The 22,440-nt window shown below is 37.8% G+C and overlaps 1 protein-coding gene across 11 annotated transcripts in view; it reads left to right on the top strand.

Annotated features, from left to right (window-relative positions):
• TANK (TRAF family member associated NFKB activator) overlaps positions 1-22,440 on the top strand; it is a 94,122-nt gene that overhangs the window by 2,006 nt on the left and 69,676 nt on the right. For 2 of the 11 annotated variants that reach the window (XM_072811353.1, XM_072811349.1), the window contains exon 1: positions 15,669-15,828. The exons of 3 other annotated variants lie outside the window; for them this stretch is intronic. Coding sequence is in view for 3 of the 8 variants with exons in the window: in XM_072811348.1 (XP_072667449.1) it covers positions 16,582-16,781 (200 nt within the window). In the remaining 5 variants the exon portion in view is untranslated. Of the gene's footprint in view, positions 1-15,668; positions 15,829-16,184; positions 16,306-16,487; positions 16,782-22,440 lie in introns of those variants that run through there. 6 more of the 11 variants (XM_072811352.1, XM_072811355.1, XR_012023938.1 and 3 more) reach the window with 6 other exon arrangements.

Below are 22,440 nucleotides of genomic sequence, written 5' to 3'. Positions count from 1 at the left end.
TCAATGTCTTTTTTGGTATTATTAGAGACAGTTGTATAGTTTTTCTACTTTAAGGTATGTAGTGCTCTGTTCTTACATAATACAGTAATTGTATTATTTAAAAATTCCATTATCAAAAATCATGCCTCCATAATAAAGGTAGGTTTAGAATTATAAAGTCTACTTAGTTATTGCCCTAGTTAAAATAATAAATTATTTGATCAAAATGAACCAAGCCAGTCTTACACATTTCCTCATTCTCTCTTTAATCTGCATGCTTAAATGTCTCTTCTGTATTATTTTGGTTTCACAATTCAGTTCACAACTCAAATTAACAGAAAAGAATGAAAACAATGTGGCATAGCCAAGGAACCCTATCCAGGCGGAGCAACCAGATACTCAAACAAAGCAGCTGTTCCTACGCTTTGTGCAAAAAAGCTTTCTCCCTGTGATGACTGTGCTAGTTGCAAGCCACAACTGTATTATAACCAACAGCAAAATGTGTGTCCAAATTAATTAATCTTATACCCAATTATAGTAAGAAAATGTATGCTGAAAAAGTCTGTAATTTGTTGAGAACTTTTGCTTTCATTTTCACAAGTAAATTAATCTGTATTTTTATTTTTTTTATAAAAACACCAGTTTTCCATGTTCTAAAAAAAGTTTAATGAGAGTTTTCTGCTCCTTGAAATGTTTAAAGAGCAAAATCTTCACATGGGCACCCACTTTTAGAAGTAATTCTTTAAAAGCTTTCCAATATATTCTATTGTTATTGATCTAGTTGGGTTTTATGCCATTTTTTTCACGCAGTTTAGGTGGTTCATAAATGATCCTTTTCATCAAATTTTTGTTAGGTGTTAGTATACACAGTATTCCCTTGTACTTTTTTACCATCTCCATGACAATGTAGATAACCCTTTTTCATTACTGATTTTACTCATTGTTTTCTCCCTCTTTTTTTTTCCTAATTGAACATGTCAAAATTTATCTTTTGGATATATCATTTTTATGATTAGCTCTTTTTAAAGTAGTCTTTGCTTTTACCTCTATTAGTATTTTCTCTTTTTTAAAAGATTTATTTATTTAAGAGGGAGGAGGGGGAGAGAGAGAAAGAGAATCTTAAGGAGACTCCCCAGTGAGCAGGGAGCCTGATGTGGAGCTTGATCTCAGGACCCTGAGATCATGACTTGAGCAAAAATCAAGAGTTGGAAGCTAAACTGAGTGAGCCTCTATCTTTATTAGTATTTTCTCTTTTTTTATATAAATTCATTTTTTAACTTTTTTTTTCTTTTTTTAGATTTTATTTATTTATTCATGAGAGACACAGAGAGAGAGAGGCAGAGAAATAGGCAGAGAGAGAAGCAGGCTTCATGCAGGGAGCCTGATGTGGGACCCGATCCTAGGACTCCAGGATCATGCCCTGGGCCAAAGGCAGATGCTCAACTGCTGAGCCACCCAGGCGTCCCCGATTAGTATTTTCTTAAAGTCTTGTATTAGATTCCAGTATTTTACTTTTCTGTTTTTCAGTTTTTGAGTTAAATGCTTAGTTCATTTATTTTTATTCTTTCCCATTTTATAATGAATGTATTTAAAGCTAAGAATGGAGCACCAGGGTGGCTCAGTGGTTGAACACCTGCCTTTGGCTCAGGGCATGATCCCAGGGTCCTGGGATCCAGTCTCACATCAGGCTCATGGTGGGGAGCCTGCTTCTCCCTTTGCTTATATCTCTGTCTCTCTCTGTGTGTCTCTCATAAATAAATAAATAAATAAATAAAATCTTTTTTATTTTAGATCAGAATTTTTTTAAAAGCTAAGAATTTTCTGAGCGCCATTTTAGCTACATCTTAAAACTTTTGATAGGTCACTTTCACATCATCATTATTTTATGTTTTTAATTGCAGTTTTATTTCCTCTTTGATCCAAAAGTTATTTAGGACAGCAAAGTTTTTTTTTTCAGTTAATAGACTTTGTTTAGAACAGTTTTAGATTTGGAGAAAAACTGAGCAAACACAACAGAGAGTTTCCATATACCTCTCTGCCTCACCTCATCACATAATTTCCCCTATTAGTAACATCTTATATTAGTATGGTACATTTGTTACAATTAAGGAACCAGTATCAGTACATTTTTATTACCTCAGTCCATAGTTTATTCAAATTTTCTTATTTCTTTGCCTTTTTAAAAAATTAAGGTAAAATTCACATGACAAAATTAAAACACTCTAAAATGAACAATTTAGTGGCATTTATTACATTCACAGTTTTGTGCAATCACTACCTCTGTCCAATGTCAAAACACTCTTATCACCCCAAGAGGAAACCCTGTTCCCATTAAGCTGGTGCTCTCCACTTCTTGTTCCCCTCAACCCTTGCCAACAGGCAATCCGTCTTTTGTCTCTATGGGTGTACCTGTTCTGGATATTTCATATAGGGGAAATCATATAATACGTGACTTTTTCTGATTAACTTCTTCCACTTAACATAATGTTTGGAAGGTTCATCCATGTTGTAGTATATATCAGGTTTTAATTCCTTTTATAACCAAGCAATATTCTATTGTATGTATAAAACAACAATTTATTTATCCATTCATCTATTGTTGAGTAGGATAGTTGGGCTATTTTCACTTCAAGGTTATTGTAAATAGTTTTGCTATGACTATACATTTACATGTATTTTTTTGAATACCTGTTTTCAATTCTTCTTGGGAATATACCAAGCAGTGGAATAGTGGATCATATGGTAATTCCATTTGACATTTTAAGGAACAACCAAATAGTTTTCCACAATTGTCAAACCATTTTACATGCCCACCAGAAATGTATAAGAGCTCTAATTTCTCCACATTCTTGCCAATTCTTGTTATTTTCTGTTATTATTGTTGTTGTTGTTGTTGTTGTTGTTGTTACTATCTTAGTGTATGTGAAGTGGTACCTCATTGTGGTTTTGATTTGCATTTCCCTAATGACTAATGATGTCAAGCATCTTTTTAAGTGCCTGTTGGCTATGTGTATATTCTCCTTGGAGAAATATCTTTAAGTCTTTTACCCATTTTTTAATTGAATGGTTTGTCTTTTTGCTGTTGAGCTTTAAGAGTTCCTTACGTATCCTGGATTCTAAGTCTTATCAAATATATGATTTGCAAATATTTTCTCCTATTCTATAGACTGTCTTTTGATAATTTCTTTGATAATGTCTTTCCATGCCCAGTTTCTTGATAATTTTTATGAAGTCAAGCTTATTTTTTCTTTTCTTGTTCATGATTTTGGTATCATATCCAAGAATCTATCACCAATTTCAAGGTCATAATGATTTGCCTCATGTTTTTATCTAAGAGTTCTAGAGTTTAGGTCTTATATTTAGATCCATTTTGAGTTAATTTTTGTATATAATGTTAGGGAAAGGGTCCAAATCGTTCTTTTGACTATGGCTGTAAGTTGTCCCAACATCATTTGTTAAAGAGACTATTCTTTCTCCATTGAATAGTCTTGGTGACCATGTCAAAAATCAATTTACCAAATATGTATGGGTTTATTCTTCACTCTCAATTCTAGTGCATTGATCACATTTTCTATCCTTATGTTAATACAGCATTGTTTTGATTACCAGAGTTTTGTAGTAAGTTTTGAAATTGGAAAGTATGAGTCCTCCAACTTTATTTTTCTTTTTCAGTATTCCTTTGGTTACAACCTACAAGGCCCCCTTGTAGTTCCATCTGAATTTAAGGATCAGCTTTTACATTTCTGACCCCCCCCCAAAAAATTGGAATTTTGATATAGATCACATTAAATCTGTAGATCATGTTGAGAAGTACCATCATCTTAACAATATTAGTTCTTTCAAACCAAGAACACAATATCTTTCCATTTATTTAGGTCTTTCCTCATTTCTTTCAGCAATGTCTTATAGTTTTCAATGAACAAGTGTTTTCCCTCTTTGGTTAAACTTATTCCTAGATCTCTTATTTTGGAGGTGGTATAATACATGGAATTATTTTCTTAATTTCCTTTTTTAATTGTTCATTGATGATGAATAGAAACACAACTGATTTTTGAACATTGCTCTTGCATCCTGCCATTTTGCTAAACTCATTTATTAGCTCTACTAACTTTCTTGTGGATTCTTTGGGATTTTCTATATATAAGATAATGTCATATGCAAATAGAAATATTTTTACTCTAGCACATCTGGCTGGCTCAGTCAGTGGAGCATGCAACTCTTGATCTTGGGGTTGTGAGTTTGAGCCCCATATTGGGTGTAGAGATTACTTAAAAATAAAATCTTTAAAAAAAAAAAAAAAGAAATAGGGGAGCCCAGGTGGCTCAGCTGTTTAGCACTGCCTTCAGCCCAGGGCCTGATCCTGGGGACCCGAGATCGAGTCCCACGTCAGGCTCCCTGCATGGAGCCTGCTTCTCCCTCTGTCTGTGTCTCTGCCTCTCTCTCTCTTTCTCTGTGTCTCTCATGAATAAATAAATAAAATCTTTAAAAAAATTAAAAAAATAAAAAATAAATATTTTTACCTCTCTCCTTAAAAAAAATTATTTATTTATTTGAGAGAGAGAGAGAGAGCACTGGGGGAAGGGGATAGGGAGAGGGAGAGAGAATTCAAGCAGACTCTGTGCTGAACATGGAGCCTGATACAGAGCTCGATCTTACAGTCCTGAGATCATGACCTGAGCCAAAATCAGGAGTCTGACACTCAACCAACTGTGCCACCCAGGCACCCTTATTTTAATTTCTTTCATATTTACATGCCTTTTGTTTCTTTTTCTTGTTTAATCACTCTGGCTAAAACTTTCAGGACAATGTTAAATAGTAATGGTGAAAGGATGCATCCTTTTCTGTTCCTGATCTTAGGGGGGAAATCTGAGTATGACGTTAGCTGTAGGTTTTTCAGAAATACTCTTTTTCATGTTGAGGAAGTTCCCTTTTATTCCAGTTTTCTAAGTCTTGTTTTTTTTTTTAATCATGAAAAGGTGTTGGGTTTTGTCAAATGCCTTTTTTCATCAATGGAGATAATCATGTGAGTTGTTTTTCCTTTATTCCATAAAGTGGTGTATTGCACTGAATAATTTTTTTTCTTTAACTATCCTTGCAGTCCAGGGATAAATCACACTTGGTCATGATGCATAATCTCTTTAATGTGCTGTTGGATTATGTTTGCTAGCATTTTGTGGAATTTTAAATCTTTATTCATAAAGAATTTTTGTTTTTAGGTTTTTTTTTTTTCTGTTGTCTTTGTCTGGCTTTGATATCACAGTAATGCTGGCTTTATAAAATGAGTTAGGAAGTATTTCTTCCTTCTCTATTTTTCCTATGAGTTTGAGAAGGATTGGTTCTAATTCTTTTTAAGTGTCTGATAGAATTCTCCAGTGAAGTCATCTGGCTCTGCATTCTTCTTTTTTGAGAGGTTTCTGATTACTGATTCAATCTCTTTATTTGTTATGGATCTGTTCAGATTTTCTCTTTCTTAGCTAGATTATTTTATTTGTTGGTCTATTATTGTTCATAGTGGTTTCTTATAATCCATGTTATTTCTATTTGATTGGTGTCAATGTCCCCACTTTCATTTCTGATTTTAGTTATTTATTATTATTCTTTTCTTTGTTTTTTATAAATCTAGAAAAGTTTTGTCAATTTTGCAGAACTTAGACTTCATTGATTCTATTTTTTTGTTGTCGTTCTCTATTTCATTTATCTCTGCTCTAATCTTTATTAGTTCCTTCATTCTGCCAGCTTTGGGTTTAGTTTACTCTTGTTTTTCTGATTTCTTGAAGTAGAAGTTAGGTTATCGACTTCATACCTTTCTTCTTTTCTAATGTAGATGTTAACTACTATTAATTTCTTTCTGAGCACTGCTTTCACTCATCCGATAAGGTTTGGTATAGTACAGTTTTGTTTTCATTAATCTCTAAGTAAATCTAATTTCCCTTGTGATTTCCTCTTTTAATCAGTTAAGAATGTGTTGCTTAATTTGCATATATTTGAATTTTCTAGTTTTCCTTCTGTTACTCATGTCTAGCTTCATTTTATTTTGTTTTTTTGGTTTCAGTTTTTAAAATATTTTATTTATTGGGTATCTCTGGGTGGCTCAGTGTTTTAGCGCCTGCCTTTGGCCCAGGATGTGATCCTGGAGTCCCAGGATCAAGTCCCACATCGGGCTTCTGCATGGAGCCTACTTATCCCTCTGCCCATGTCTCCGCCTCTCTCTCTCTTTGTGTCTCTAATGAATAAATAAATGAAATCTTTAAACAAATATTTTTTTTTATTTACTCAACACAGAAAGAGAACACAAACAGGGGGAGTGGTAAAAGGAAAAGCAGACTCCCATGGAGCAGGGATGGGGGCTCAATCCCAGGACCCTGAGACCATGGCCTGAGCTGAAGGCAGACTCTTAAGTGACTGAGCCACCCAGGCACCCCTAGCTTCATTTCATTTTGGTTGGAAAAGATACTTTGTATGACTTCAGTCTTTTTAAATATATTGAGACTTTTTGTAGCCTAACATTTGATCTATCCTGAAGAAGATTCCATACATACTTGAAAAGAATGTATATTCTACTGTTGTTGGGTGGGATGGTCTGTATATGTGTTAGGTCTAGTTGATTTCAGTATCATTCAAGTTCTGTATCTTTTTTAATCTTCTATTTTTTTTAAAGATTTTATTTATTTATTCATGAGAGATAGAGAGGCAGAGATACAGGCAGAGGGAGAAGCAGGCTCCAGGCAGGAAGCCCCGTGGGACTCAATCCTGGGACTCCAGGATCACACCCTGGGCCAAAGGCAGACGCTCAACCACTGAGCCACCCAGGCGTCCCAATCTTCTGTTTTTCTATTCATGATTAAAAGTGGTATAGTAAATTCTCCAACTGTTCTTGTAGTACTATTTCACAATTCTATCAATATTTGCTTCATATATTTGAGGGATCTATTGTTTGGTGTGTAAATATGTATAATTATTATATCTTTTTGATTACTGACTCTTTTGTCAATATCTAATGTCCTTCTTTGTCTCTTGTAGCAGTTTTTTAAAAAGATTTTGTTTATTTGGGCGAGAGAGAGCATGAGCATGGGGGGAGGGGCAGAGAGAGAGGGAGAAACAGACTCTCTACTGAGCAGGGAGCCTCATGAGGGGCCAATTCCAGAATCCTGAGATCATGACTTGAGCAAGGCAGATGCTTAACTGACTGAGCCACCTAGGCACCCTCTTGTAACGGGTTTTGATTTGTAAGGTTTTTGGTAGGCCCCTGGGTAGCTCAGTTGATTAAGCATCTGCCTTCGGCTCCCATCATGATCCCAGAGTTATGGGATTGAGCCCCATGTTAGGCTCCCTGATCAGCAGCAAGTGTACTTCTTCCTCTCTCTCTGTCCCACTGCCCCCCACTCATGCTCTCTCTTTTGCTCTCATTCTCTCTCTCTCAAATAAATAAATACAATCTTTGGGGAAGACTCTGTCTGATGTTAATATAACCACCCCATGTTTCTTTGGGTTACTGTCTGCATGGAACCCATTATTTTTCCGTTATTTTACTTTCAACTTAGTTGTGTCTTTGGTTCTAAAGTAGGTCTGTTGTAGTAAGCATATAGTTTGATCATGTTATATTACCCATTCTACCAAGCTTTGCCTTTTGATTAGAAAGGGTAATTCATTTATATTTATTTATATTTAAAGAAATTACTGATGAAGAAAGACTTACTTCTGCCATTTTGTTCTTGGATTTCTGTATGCCTTATAGCATTTTTCTGTTCCTCACTTCTCACATTAATGCCTTCTTTTGTGTTTAATTGATTCTTTGCTTTGTACCATTATATTCCCTTGTCATTTTATTTTATGTATTTTTTAGATACTGTCTTAGAGCTTATCATGAGGATTATAATTAGCAATTTAAATTTATAACCATCCAATTTAGCTTTAAATTTATAACTATCCAACTTAGCTTCAATAATATGCAAAAGCTTTACTATACAGCTTAGTTCCTCCCTTATGTTGTTGTAATCACAGATTTTATCTTTATAGATTATGTACCCATTAATATAGGTTTATAATTTTTTAAAGCTTTTAAATCATGTAGGAAACAAAAAGAGAAGTTACAAACAAATGCAATCATGCTTGCTTTCATGTTCACCAATGTAATTGTCTTTAGCAATTTTTTTCTTTGTAATGCTTTGAATTACTGTCTAGTAGCCTTTTATCTGACCCTAAAGGACTTCCCTTATAATTTCTCATAGGGTAAGTAAATCTACTAGCACTGAAATCCTTCTGATTACCTCAGAGCATCTTAATGTTTTCTTCATTTTTGAAGAATAGTTTTGCCAGATAGAGAATTCTTTATTGAAATCTTTTTTTTTTTTAAGCACTTTACATATGTCATTCTGCTGCCTTCTAGACTCTATGATTTCAAAGTGGAATTGGTTGTTAATCCTACTGGGGATCTCTTGTACATAATGAGTCATCTTTATTTTATTACTTTCAAGATTCTTTCAACTGTTTCAATAATTTGATTATAATGTGCTTTGGATAGATCTGAGTCTATCTTACTATTGCATTGAGTATAACATTTAAAATTTGACAAGAGGGATCCCTGGGTGGCGCAGCGGTTTGGCGCCTGCCTTTGGCCCAGGGCGCGATCCTGGAGACCTGGGATGGAGTCCCACGTCGGGCTCCCGGTGCATGGAGCCTGCTTCTCCCTCTGGCTGTGTCTCTGCCTCTCTCTCTCTCTCTCTCTGTGACTATCATAAATAAATAAAAAATAAAAAACTTTAAAAAAAGAATTTGACAAGAGAAAAAGTGAGGAGAACAGTTAGGAGGCTAGTATGGTACATAAGAATCGATGATGGCTTGAATAATGGCTGGCAAGAAGGACAGAGAATGGCAATGAAGACACCGTGTAACAATGAGGACAGAAAGTATATGCATGCAAGAAATGTTGCAAAAGAGTACTCACATGAGTTACCTTATTGGGTGACTGAATGTCAGGAAGTAAGAGTTTTATATCTTTATTATATGGGGCAATGTTTTCTTATCTTCTATTAATGTGAAAAAATAAACATACAATTTTGAATTCTACTTGTAGTTATTTACCTTCACATTTAAAAAACCCTAAAATAATAGGTATCCAATTATCATAATTAAAATGACATCTTATCTATCATATCCTTATTTTTATAAATAGAAGATAAGAAAATTAGTTAATTAGACCTTTTCACTTCCTGCCACCTCTCTTCTACCCACTTGATTTTTGGTTGCTATAAACAGGAATTTTAGACTATATTATTAACAAATTATTTACTTACACTTGTACCTTATATCTTCAAAATTACTTTTAACGCCTCATTATATTTGCTACAAATTTTTACTTAATCCCACAGTTATTTCCAATATTTACAAATATTTCTTTTATCTTAAAATTTTACCCTTCCTTTTTTGAAAAATTTGATTCCCTTCTGACTAACTGAAGTATACCTTCAACTGTTTCAGGAAATGGGTGGTATATTTCTGAACCTTGAGGTATCAAAGAATATCTTTGTTTTCATTTCCTATATGAATGATAACTTGGATGGGTATAGACTTTGTAAGTTAAAACTTTTCCATGCAATTGTAGATGTTATTCTAATCAGCTCCTGAAGTTTATTGTTGAAGATAGTCTATTTTTCATTCTTTGCAAGTAATTTATTCTTTTCTTCCTGTATTCTTATTAATTTTCCCCCAACCTTAGATATAGGAAAACTTCCCGTACCCTCTGAAGCCTGGACTCAGGCTTCTCCAGGGTATTTTCAAAGCACCCTATAATATCAGATTGTGTAGCAATTGCCTGCTTCTTCTCTATATGTGATCCACAAGACACTGAGTTCTTTTAATGTAGTACTATGTCTTGGTCATCTTAGTATCCCTAACTGTTAAGACATAGCAAGCACTCAAAAAATATTTGCTGAATAAATAAATACATTGAAAAAGCATTTAATACCAAAATCTTTATCAGGATATGTCAAAGTGTTTGATCTCTTTTCATTAATACATTTCAACTTATTGAGTCCTTTCCATCTTCACTTACTTTGGATATATCTTCTGATGTATCTTTTGTTGCTATTTCTGTTCTATTTACTCTGATGTCTTCTTCAGGAAGAAGCTGGAGCACTTTCTTCCCACTATCCCATTTCATGGTTTTCTTCTATTTGTCCTTTCCATTATCATTTGAGAAAGTTTTTCAAGCTTTTGTTCTAATCATTGATTGAAAATTCTGATGTATTGTTTCCATCCTTGATTACATTCAAATAATATTTTAATTTTGCCATTGCATGTTTTATGCCCTTACAACCTTAATTTATCCAACTTTATTTTTATTTCTCCCTGCCTCTTAACTAGATCCTTCTTTTTCTTAGCCTAATATCTTATCTAATATGATACCTCTTTTTTCATAGAAAATGCAAAGTAGATTTTCCCCATTTACTTATGCTTCTGATAAACCATTTTCCAAAGTGTTCATTTTCTCTGTATTTTGAGAACTCTGTTTTCTTTCTTTATGCAATATAACCTATTCAAAGGGATGCTTTGTCTTGTATTTTCTCATTCCAAGCATCCTGTAGCCTTACTAACCGGATGTATGGATTTTCCTTGGTTCTTTACATTATCTACTTGATTTTAACTAGTTCTTCAGCACAGATATGGAGCTGAGAGACAAGTAGACATGCATAGGTCGCAGGGACATTTTTGGCCTGAAGCTTACATTTATTAATTTTGTCACCATAGGTATTTTTTTTAAGATTTTATTTATTTATTCATGAGAGACACAGAGAGAGTAAGAGGCAAAGAGAGAAGCAGGCTCCATGCAAGGAGCCCGATGTGGGACTCCATCCCGGGACTCCAGGATCCCACCCTGGGCCTTGATAGGATCTATATATGAAAAATCAAAGTCTCAGAGATAGTCAAACACACAGCTTTGTCTGCTTATCCCCTTTCATTATTGGCCTCACATATCCTCAAATATAGAATGTCACATTTATCCACTTCCATTGGGACTATATTGGCATACTCCAAACCACAGCTCCAAAAACGATAATAGAAATACTAATGGGGGACATTGGGCAAGGAGGTGTCAAATACTATGTGCAGGTCACGCATAGTAGTGGGGTTACTGCCCAATTTACTAGCAGGTGCCGTGAGGCAGATAGTTTTATTACTATTCTTCAGGCAAGCAGATTTCCTCATTCTCAAGCAACAAGGGTTACGCCCATTTCTGCCCCACCATTCTTGGAAATAATTGGAAATTCTGTTAAATTTTGTCACATGGATGCTTGTCAGCAGGGTTATAGCTACTCTTCTGATGCTTTTCTTCTGACTTAGAAAAAGGCGCTCCTTTGTGGAAGACTCAAGCCCACGAGGGCAAAGCTTGGCAAGCCCACGAGGGCAAAGCTTGGTGACCAACCCTGTCAGCTGGGTGCTCTGTATAGGGCACAGCCTGCTCAGCCATACATGCTGGAGCTGGCCATCAATTCTTCCTTTCGATGCTATTATGAGTTCTCATATTTTTCTAATTTTTTATTAGACATTTAATTTAGAGTCTGAAACACAAACAGCTAGTCCAGATGTCATCCTAAATCGGAAGTCAACCAGATTCTATTAATAGTGATACTTCACATCAAAGATTTGACTGAGATCATTGATGCATACCTGACATTCCAAGTTGTAGTAAGTGTTTATACTGGCAGCTTTCTGCGTCTTGAGATTTATATTCAGAACTCTCAATAAAATATTAAGCAGTTTTGAAAATAGAACCTAAAATATTTTTAATGAGCCTGTAGTTCTCATTTACATCCCCTTCTAACTCATAGTACTGCTTGCTAACCTAAGGTATATAAATATGAGTAAAGGAAAATTGAAGTGAAATTATGTCATTCTTTTAAAGGACTAATAAATAAATGTTTCAACTTAATTCCTAACCTTAGTAAAACATACTGTATGTCAATTCTAAAAAAAAATGTATCATCATTATAGAGAAAGGAAAATGTTTGACATTATCTTAGCCTAAACTTCATGTATTTACACCAGTATTCATCCATGTTTCACACACTGGATAAATGTGAAGCCATTTCTCTTTATGAGTACAACATCATGAAATTGAAATGAGAGAAAAGTATATACTTAAGAAATGTGTATGCTTAATTTTTTATTCCTTATTCAAAGCTTTTAACATCCACATTCAAAATGTTTATGCATTTAGTTTTTTATTCTGAGTGTATTATTAAATTCCACTATTTCAATCAGAAATCATCAAAGCACCTCTCTCAATTTGCTTAAAACTTGGGTGAGTTGGACTTAGACTTCATTAAAAAAAAAAATTCTGCTCTGCAAAAGACACTGTCAAGAATGAAAAGATTACCCACAAACTGGGAGAAAATATTTGCAAAAGATACATCTGATAAAGGACTGTTAGCCAAAATACTCAAAGAACTCTTAAATCTCAGTAACAAGAAATCAAAGAATCCAAATTTAAGTGGACTAAAGATCTTAACAGATATCTCACCAGAGAATATATATAGATGGCAAATAATCACATGAAAAGATGCTCCACAGTATATGTCATCAGGGAAGTGAAAATTAAAACAATGAAACATGCCTGTTAGAATGGCCAAAATCTACAACATTGACAACACCAAATGCTGGCAAGAATGTGGAGCCACAGGAACTCTCATTCATTGCTAATGGGCATACAAAATGGTACAGTCACTTAAGAAGATAACAGCTTCTGTCAAACCTAAACATACTATATATATATATTTTTTTTTAACCCAAAGGAGTTGCAAACTTATGACCATGCAAAAACCTGCACATTAATGTTATAGCAGCTTTATTTATAATTGCTAAAAAACTGGAATCAACCAAGATGTCCTTCAGGAGATGAATGGATAAACTGTGGTCCATCCAGACAATATAATAATATTCAGTGCTAAAAAGAAATAACCGACCAAGCCATAAAAAGACCTGGAGGAAACTGAAATGTATAATACTAAGTGAAAAAAGTCACTCTGAAAAGTCTACATACTACATGAGTCCAACTGTATGACTTTCTGGAAAAGGCAAAACTATGGAGACAGTAAAAAGATCAGTTGTTACCAGGTATTGAGAATGGGAGGGATGAATAGGTAAAGCACAGAAGATTTTGGAGGAGTAGTGAAACTAGTCTAGTATAGTATGATACTACAATGATGGATACATGTCATTATATACCTGTCCAAACTCATAGAATGTACACACCAAAGATGAACCCTAAAGTAAACTATGGACTTTGGAGACAATGTTATTATGTTCATGTAGATTTAGTAGTTGTGACAAAGGTACCACTCTGGTGGGAGATGTTGATAATGGAAGAGGTTTCTGCCTATGTTGGGACAGGGAATATATGGGAAGTCTCTGTACTTCCCACTCAATTTTGCTGTAAACCTAAAACTGCTATAAAAAAATAAATTCTTAAAGAAAACAGTACTTTAATGTCATACTTAACTCATTACAAGAAACTGTTCAACTGATTACAACATTATATACGAGAAGTTTCTATTTATTTAAACAGTTATTGCAATATGCTTTGGCTTTGACTTTTAAAAGTAAGCCCAATATTTAAAAATGTACTATAACTTGGTAGATTTTCAAATCCTTGGATTTTTTAAAAAGATTTTATTTATTTACCTATTCATGAGAGACACAGAGAGAGGCAAAGACACAGGCAGAGGGAGAAGCAGGCTCCATGCAAGGAGCTCGATGTGGGACTTGAACCCGGGAATCTGGAATCACGCCCTGAGCCGAAGGCAGACACTCAACCACTGAGCCACCCAAGTGTCCCTTGAGTTTTCTCTTTCTTTCTTCTTTCTTTCTTTCTTTCTTTTTCTTTCTTTCTTTCTTTCTTTCTTCTTTCTTTTTTAAAGGTTTTATTTTTTTATTTATTCATGAGAGACATACAGAGAGAGAGAGAGAGGCAGAGACACAGGCAGAGGAAGAAGCAGGCTCCACGTAGGGAGCCCGACATGGGACTCGATCCCGGGTCTCCAAGATCATGGTCTGGGCTGAAGGGGGCGCTAAACCGCTGAACCACCTGGGCTGCCCTAAATCCTTGGATTTACAGGCCTAAGGGAAGAAGTACAAACACCCATGGTTCAGAAGTGTAAGGAAAAAGTGTGGCAACCAGAACCTGATCCTCCTGCTCTAACAGAGAAAAAAATACAATTCCAGAAAGAGCAAAATGCTGGGCTCCCCTGAGAGGATAGCAGCTTCTAAATTATATGGGACTATATGACTCTAGATAGAAAAAAGGGAGCCTAAGAATTCCAGAGCTAGGCTTGAATCTTTCAGGATGAAGAAAGAATCATTGGCTGAAGACTTATTCAGACATGGCTTGGCCAAGATCACCAGGAAAAGAAAGTCCTCAACTTTAGAAATTTTGTCAAGTCTGTGGATATGAAGCTATGATATAAAGCTGTGGATATAAAGTCTGTGGATATAAAGCTGTCTAGCAGGCTGTGCCTGATAACAACACACAGCATTCAAGGTCATTTTAATCAGGGCTATCAAACTATTACTTCAATGTCCTTAGTACTCTTGTGCTTGGTGATGAGGTCTTTTTCAAACACCATCATCCCATGTCAGATATGTGCAAAAGCGGTGAGATCTCTAAAATATTTTTAAGTTAAATAAGTAAAATAGCTCATTCCTAAAGCTTCTGAGAGTGCTACATGCATTCAGCCAGATGTAATCATGCTCCAGTCAACGTTGAAAGTTCTAGACTTCAGAGCTCTCAGGAAGTTTCCACATGTGCAGTGGATTTGACTGTTCTGTGTTAGTCCAAGGAATCCAAGGGCAGATCTTGATGTGCCAAAGAGCCAGCCTGACATGAGCGACTCTGGACAATACCTTTCATTTGAAGAGCATTCTAAAATTTGCCATGTGCTTTTGTTTACATTATTGGATTGATCCTCACAATCATTCATCCTGTGAAGTAGGTTATCACTGTCTCCAATTGTCAGATAAAAAGTTAAGGTTCATTAGGTTAAGGAACCTGGCTGAGCCAGTAGGTATCAGAGCTAAACCTGAGAGTTCAAACACTTCTAAAGGTATCTAAAATTTCTATCTTGGAGAATACTGAAGCTTGGCTAGGAAATGGAATGATGGGGAAGTCTTTAGTTCATGAGAATTTTCTGTAAAGGTCTACTTGTCTTTAGCAACCATCCAACTTTAGGAAGTACATTTAGTGAAAGGTGTTACAGCTGGGGAAAACCAAATGAGTGTGTGTGTGTGTGTGTGTGTGTGTGTTTGGGGCCGGTTGTGTAGTGCGTCTCCGTGTGGGCTTTCATCACCTTAATCACAGTCACGTGAGGATCCGACAAAAAGGCAGGTTCCAGGCTTCACCCCAGTGGCTCTGAACTCGAAGATCTGTAGGGGTGGACTGGTAAATCTACATCTCTAACAAGGGTCTCAGATGATTCTTCTTCGCGCTAATCCCCAGGGTCATGTTAGACCCGGCTATTTTCTATTTAGGAAAAATCTAGCCACGGCCCTCAGGTGACCTTTAACCTTGACATTGAGGACTGTCTGGGGCTGTCCTTTGCCCCCAGAGGCGGGGCGGGGCCGGGGCGGGGCCTGGGCGGGGCCGGGCGCGGTGGGCGGGGCCGGGCGCGGTGGGCGGGGCGCGGTGGGGTGGGCCGGGAGGGGTCCGGCCTGGCCTGGCGGGTGGAGGGCGAAGGGTTAAAAGCTCCGCGCGCAGGCGCTGCCCTCTGAACTGGAACGGAAAGCAACTTCCGGTCGCCTCCCTCGGCCGGCGCCGCGGCTCCGGGGCGTGAGGGACGGGCGCGGGCTCCCTGAACTGTGAGTAGGAAAGTCCGCGGACGAGCTGGTCTGTGTGGGAAGCCGTGGAGCGCGGCGGCGGGGAGGCTGCGCGGGGGAGCGAGGGCGGCGCGGGGGCGCAGGGTGGGCAGCCGAGGAGCTGCGGGGACGACGGGTCCGGGGCGCGGAGGGACGCTGTGCAGGGGCAGCGCCCGGGTGACCCGGGAGGGGCTTTCCGGGCCCGCCGCCCGCCGCCCAGAGGGGACGCGGGGCTTGCGACGTGCGGCACGGAGAGCCCCCGGCCCTGGCCCCGGGGTCCAGGCTCCCCGCGGGCAAGGTTGTCTTCCGGGAAGCTGTTCTTTCGAAAACTTTGAAGTGGGTCTTTCTGTCCTTCCCAGGGCGGTTGCCCAATTCTCTGCTTTCCTGTGCGCTGTCGTCACGGCCGTGTCGGGGACGAGTGGGGTAACTTCCCCGGGGCTCGCGGAGAGGGCCGGCCTGACCCGGGGCCCCCGGCGGCAGGTAGGGTCTCGGCCGCGGCCGCAGCCGCAGCCGAGGAGCCGCGTCGGGCGGGGAGGAAGGTCGCGCGAAGCAACCCGGCCCTCGGGGGGGGCGTGTCCGCGTCACGCCGTGCGTGAGCAGCCGGAGCGCCCCGGCCCGCCCCGGCCCGCCCAGGTGCCCCGCGTCTCTGTCCGCGAGGCTTCTGACGGGCGGCCCCGAGGGGCGGCGGGAGCTACGCAAGTGAGGTGCCCTGAAGGTGGACCAGAAAGCCGCGATCTGGCTCCTTCCCGACGTGGAATGCACACGTGTCAAACGAGGGTAGCAGAGGAGCAAGCGCCGTATTCGACTGAAAAAGTACTGCTTCACCGTCTGGGAGGCGAGGAAGACCCCGAAATGACAGCGCCGTGTGTAAAGCCAACAATTTGTGAAGAAAAAGAAACTTTTCTTCTCAGTTCTCCACCCAGTTGCGGCGCTCCAAGACCTTGCACCCCTCGCATGTGCGTGCACGTGTTACTTCGTTTCCCTGGGAAAGCGAGAGTATACATGCCTACTACTCTGTTCTCTGCGTTTGCAGACAAAAAATATATGCATATGTGGTAGAAGTCTTGCCATACATAGCTCTGCTCAGCCTTCGTGTCCGCGTGGGATTGTCTACAGGATGCGCTGTAACGTAATGGCCATCTCTTATTTTGTCCATGATTCTTCAAAATTACATTTTATTAGCGTACAGATATAGTAATTCTTTGTGAAATATGTAGCCGATATTTTCAAGAACTGTCAGTCTTTTTTTTTTTTTTTTTTTTAGGATTTTATTTTTATTTACTCATGAGAGAGACACAGAGGCAGAGACACAGGCAGAGGGAGAAGCAGGCGCCATGCAGGGAGTCCGATGTGGGACTCGATGCCGGATCTCCAGGATCACGCCCTGGGCCGAAGGCCGCGCTAAACCGCTGAGCCACCTGGGCTGCCCCAAGCCTGGGCATTTTAAACCCAAAGACTGACAGTTCTTGGGCAGCCCAGGTGGCTCAGCGGTTTAGCGCCGCCTTCAGCCCAGGGCGTGATCCTGGAGACCTGGGATCGAGTCCCACGTTAGGCTCCCTGCATGGAGCCTGCTTCTCTCTCTCTCTTTCTCTCTCTCTCTCTCTCGTGAATAAATAAGTAAAATCTTTAAAAAAATAAATAAAATGCCCAGGCTTTTTTTTATCACTTATGAAGGCAGTTCCCACTCAAAAATTACTAAAATACTTTCCTATATTGTCTATTAATTCTTTCATAGTTTTGTTACGCTTTATGCATTAAAATATCTGAAAATTATTTTTGTACATTATATAGGTAGGGATTTAGCCGTTTTTCCTGAAATCATTTGTTGAAATCAATTCTTCCTGACGAGAATACTACTTAGTATAATAAATTTCCATTTACACACGGGTCTTTTTTATTATTATTCTGCTGCTTTGTACAATTCATCTCTTCACATACAAATACCAATCTCCTGATTATGGCACTTTTTAGTAATTCGTAAAGCAAATCCTTCATTTATCTTTTTCAAAATTTTCTTGAATGTTCTTGCATTCTTTTTGATGAAAAATTTGAACTGTTCATGTTTCATTAAAATAATCCTTTTTTGAGGTTTTAGCTATTAACTAATATTTTGTGGCTAGTATGTAGATGAGTGATTGATTCTATATCTGACCAACTTTCCCTTGAATTTTCTAGGAAAAGTTATCTAAATGTAATCTTTTCTCTACTTATACTTTTCTTTGGATTAATGAATTGCTGGCTTGTCCAGCACAGTGATATGTAACAACAATGATTCTGGCTATCCATGTATTTTTTCTTAGTTTGTTTTTAGTATGTCATCATTAAATATGGGGTTTACTATTAATTTCCAGTAAATTCTATTTATCAAGGAAATGTCTTTAATATTTCTAGCTTACTAGGATTTTTACAGAGAACAGACTTTATTTTTTTTTTAGAGAGAAGCAAGGTGGGAGGGGGCAAAGGGGGAGAAAGAGAGAGAGAGAGAGAGAAACTCTTAAGAAGGTTCCATGCTCAGCTCAGAGCCTGAAGTGGGGCTTGATTTCATGACTCTGGGATCGTGACCTGAGCCGAAATCAAGAGTCAGATGGTTAACCATGTGCCCCACAGAGAATGGATTTTAGACTGCAGTTGTATGTATGTGTCTGTTTACATTGGCTGGCATATTGAGAACAATTTTGAATAATAGAGATTGAGTGTTCATTTGGTCTATATATTTCTTAAGATGGTGTCTTTTCATTACTACTTAACTAAACATTTTTATTAGGAATGGAAGTTGAATTTTATCATATGGCTTTTGGCATCTGTCATGACCTATTGTGTGTGTGCTTTTCTTTGACCTGTTAGGTTGATGGGTTATTTTAGTTGAATTCCAGTTTGTGAACCAACCTTACATTTGGTCATGGTGTAATATTTAAGCATGTAGGTTTCTTTTTGGTAACATTTTTACTTAAAATCAGTAATTGGATATCATCTGTAGTCATCTTTTTCTATGTTATCTTTGCCAAAGTTTGATGTTAGAGGTATGATGATTGACTAAAAGGAACTGAGAATTCTTTTATTCTCTGCACTGAAGTAGTTAAACAGCATAAGCGCTCCCTATTCTTTGAAGGTTTGAAAGAATTCACTCATGAAACCCTGTTCGCCTGAAAATAGCAACAATATTCAACAAAAAGCCTCAGAACTTACAAAAAGCAAGCAAACAAAAACTCCTCTGAGTAAATCCAAATAAATGAAAGAGTTTAAATTTATGTTGAAAACAAAGAACTTCTGTGTTGATCCTGGTCATTTCTTTCTTCCTTTCTCCTCCTCCCACTATTTTTCCGTGGTCAGAGAAGATACTATAGGTAGGCTGAAGCCGATAGTAAAATGTATTGCTGTTCTTTCTTTTCCTCTACTCCAGTTATACTGTAAAGTAAAGGGTGTTACATCAGCGTGGACAAGTTCTCTGCCATGAAGGAAACCAGGAATGACACTCAACTGAGAAAGCATTAATTTCACTTTGTTGTCATTAACTTCCCAATTTTGTTGGGAAAGTTTTTTCTTTAGAGGTAATAACCAAGCTAACATTCAACTGTAGCCAAATCCCGTTTGGAGGGTTTCAAAATGAGTAGGTGAAAAAAATACATAAGCCTAGCCAGCCTGTACTTATTTAACATGAAGTGAAAATTATTAGCACAGTAGATATGTGTGTGACATGTGCACACACATAGAACAGGGCTAGCTTTTAATAAATACAAGCCACTTAACCAAAGACCACCTTTTTACTAACCTATAATTTGCTAATAGTTAATATTGGATAATGTGTACTCTTTGGTAGAGTTATTACCTTTTATAAATGATTATTTCAGACACTTTTGATCACTTTCAAGAATATGACCATAAGCAGGTAATATAACTTAGCAGTATACACCTGTGAACTTTCGAGGACTTCAAAACATTATGTGAATGCCTGCATATTTGAGTATTTTAATCAAGTATCAATCTAAAAAAAATAATTATTGGCATACAGTAGGAGTGTGCTCTATAACAACAAAAGACGTTGCATGTTTTTAAAAGCCATGCTCACTATCCAAAAGTAAATGGTAAATAAAAATAGCTTTTGATGTAAAACTTCACTATTCTAACTATTCTGACATGATGTGTTAACTGATAAGCTGTTACTACTGTTTGGTTTTTTATTTCCTTACACTTTTTAAGCATGTGTATTACTGTTTAATTTCACCTACTTTGTGTTTCATTAGGTCAGGCCAAGTTTTGGTGTCTAATTCCTGTAGGATTTATGTTGTGGCTGCCATTCACCTTCCCCCCATCTCCTTGCTACTGTGGTTTTCAGTCCTGGGCAAAGTTAATAGTTAGAATAGGTAACAAAAATCTCTTTATAGTCTGGGACCAAGATTCTAAGTCATCTTCAAAAAAGGATAGCAGAGAATATTAAATGAACTGCCTTGTGGCTGGCTGGCTAATTAGAGTCTTTTGAACTAGATGCAATATTTGACACTCTTTAGAATAGTTGAGGAAGAACAGAAAAGGCAGTGGTACCAGGTCCTTTGTAACTGAAAACAAGCCTTTGGACATATGTAGTACATATATTATAGTTTTTCAATCCCTAGTCTATAAAAACATCTTAAAATTATGGTAAAACATAAAGTGCGAAATACCATCATAACCATTTTGAAGTGTACAGTTTTGTGGTGTTGAATGTATTTAGATTGTTGTGTAACCAAGAAAAACGTTTCCTAAGGGATTCTTTTCTTCCTTCCTTTCCTTCCTTTCCTTCCCTTCCTTCCTCCCTCCCTCCCTCCCTCCCTCCCTCCCTTCCTTCCTTCCTTCCTTCCTTCCTCTCGCTCTCTTTCTTTCTCTCTTTCTTTTCTTTGTTTCCAGGATAAGAGTCTAGTAAGTAAATAACGATAACCATTTATCTCATAGGGGAAATGTCCTGTATGGTAACTTGGATTTTCTTCCTTTTACCCAGAGATATACTCCCTGTGATAGTAATTATCAATACTAAATTATGAGAGTAAACTGAGCACCAATGATCTGCATTAGCTTTCACTTACTACCAGTACTTTTGCTTTGGAAAAAAAAAAAAAAAAAGCATCTATTAAAAATAGGTTGTGAAAAAACAGGGTCTTTCAAGTCATTTCAGTAAGGAAGTATTGGGAATTGAGCGAAGAAAAATAACATGAGTTCCCTTTTTTTTTTAAGATTTATTTATTTATTTATTTATTTATTTATTTATTTATTTATGATAGACAGAGAGAGAGAGAGAGACAGGCAGAGACACAGGCAGAGGGAGAAGCAGGCTCTATGCCGGGAGCCCAATGCAGGACTCGATCCCGGGACCCCAGGATCGCACCCTGGGCCAAAGGCAGGCACCAAACCGCTGAGCCACCCAGGGATCCCCCATGAGTTCCATTTTGATGGTTACTTAAGTTTTAAAAATCTTTGAAATATTTTCAGAGTGAGGTTTAGAGAATTGTTCTTGGGAGCAGCAGAATAAACACAACCAGGTAATTTTGCTAGAGTGACTTGCCAGGACAGAAATCAGGGACTTAGGTTTCTTCAAGAATATGTTGTTATTTCAAGTTGCTTGAGTAAAATCAGCTGTTCTTATGGCATATTTAAATGCTTATAGTATTCATAGCCATTTGTTATGTGGCATTTACTATAATTTCATGATTTCACGTATTCTCTTTAAACTAGAAATGCCTTTGCTTTGGTTCGTTCTTGGCTTTTTAAAATCCTTATGTGGGGCACCTAGTGGCTCAGTTGGCTAAGCATCTGCCTTTGGCTCAAGTCATGATCCCAGAGTCCTGGGATCAGGCTCCCTGCTCAATGGGGGAGCCTGCTTCTCCCTCTGCCCCTCACTGCTCCGTGCTCTGTCTCTCAAATAAATAAATAAATCTTTAAAAAAAATAAAGATCCTTATCTCCTTTTTCATAAATGTTAAAATCTCACACATCCTAGGAGATTTAATATTTGTTCCTCCTTCCCATAGTCTTCTTACACCTCCTCATACTGAATATAAATGTTCTCTTGTAGTTCCCCCATCCAAGAATATTCTGTAGAGCACTACTTTATATGATTTATGAAAACAGATTTTTAATGTTAAAGTACCATTTTAAACTGCATAAATCCAGCCGCACCCCCATCTCCAGTTTTTTGGTTTTTTTTTTTAAGATTTTATTTATTATTCATGAGAGACCAAGAGGGAGAAGCAGGCTCCTTCTGGGGAGCCAGATGTGGGATGCCCCAAGCCCGAAGGCAGAGGCTCAACCGTTGAGCCACCCAGGCGTCCCCCCCCATTTCCAGATTTTAACATGACCCTTACTCAGGATACTGGTTAGGAAGATGAGCAAGCTAACTGAGCAGTGCCATATTTCTGTTTACCTTGGAGTAGAACATCATGTGCTTTGCCCAGTTTCTCTTTTGGTGCTATACTGTTTGGTTGTGTACTTCAACTCATAGAATTTGACAGTCTGAGAGAAAGAAGTACTGGACAAAAAAAAAAAAAAAAAAGGAAGTAAGGCAAAGCTGAGACCACATGGGTGTGGTCTTTGTGAAATCTTTTAACTCTTAGGAGATAGCACAAAAAGTTTCACCAAGTTCTGACAT

This window comes from Canis lupus, chromosome 34 (assembly GCF_048164855.1).
Source record: "Canis lupus baileyi chromosome 34, mCanLup2.hap1, whole genome shotgun sequence".
NCBI classification, from domain to species: domain Eukaryota; kingdom Metazoa; phylum Chordata; class Mammalia; order Carnivora; family Canidae; genus Canis; species Canis lupus.
This window is presented reverse-complemented; position numbering and strand designations above follow the sequence as displayed.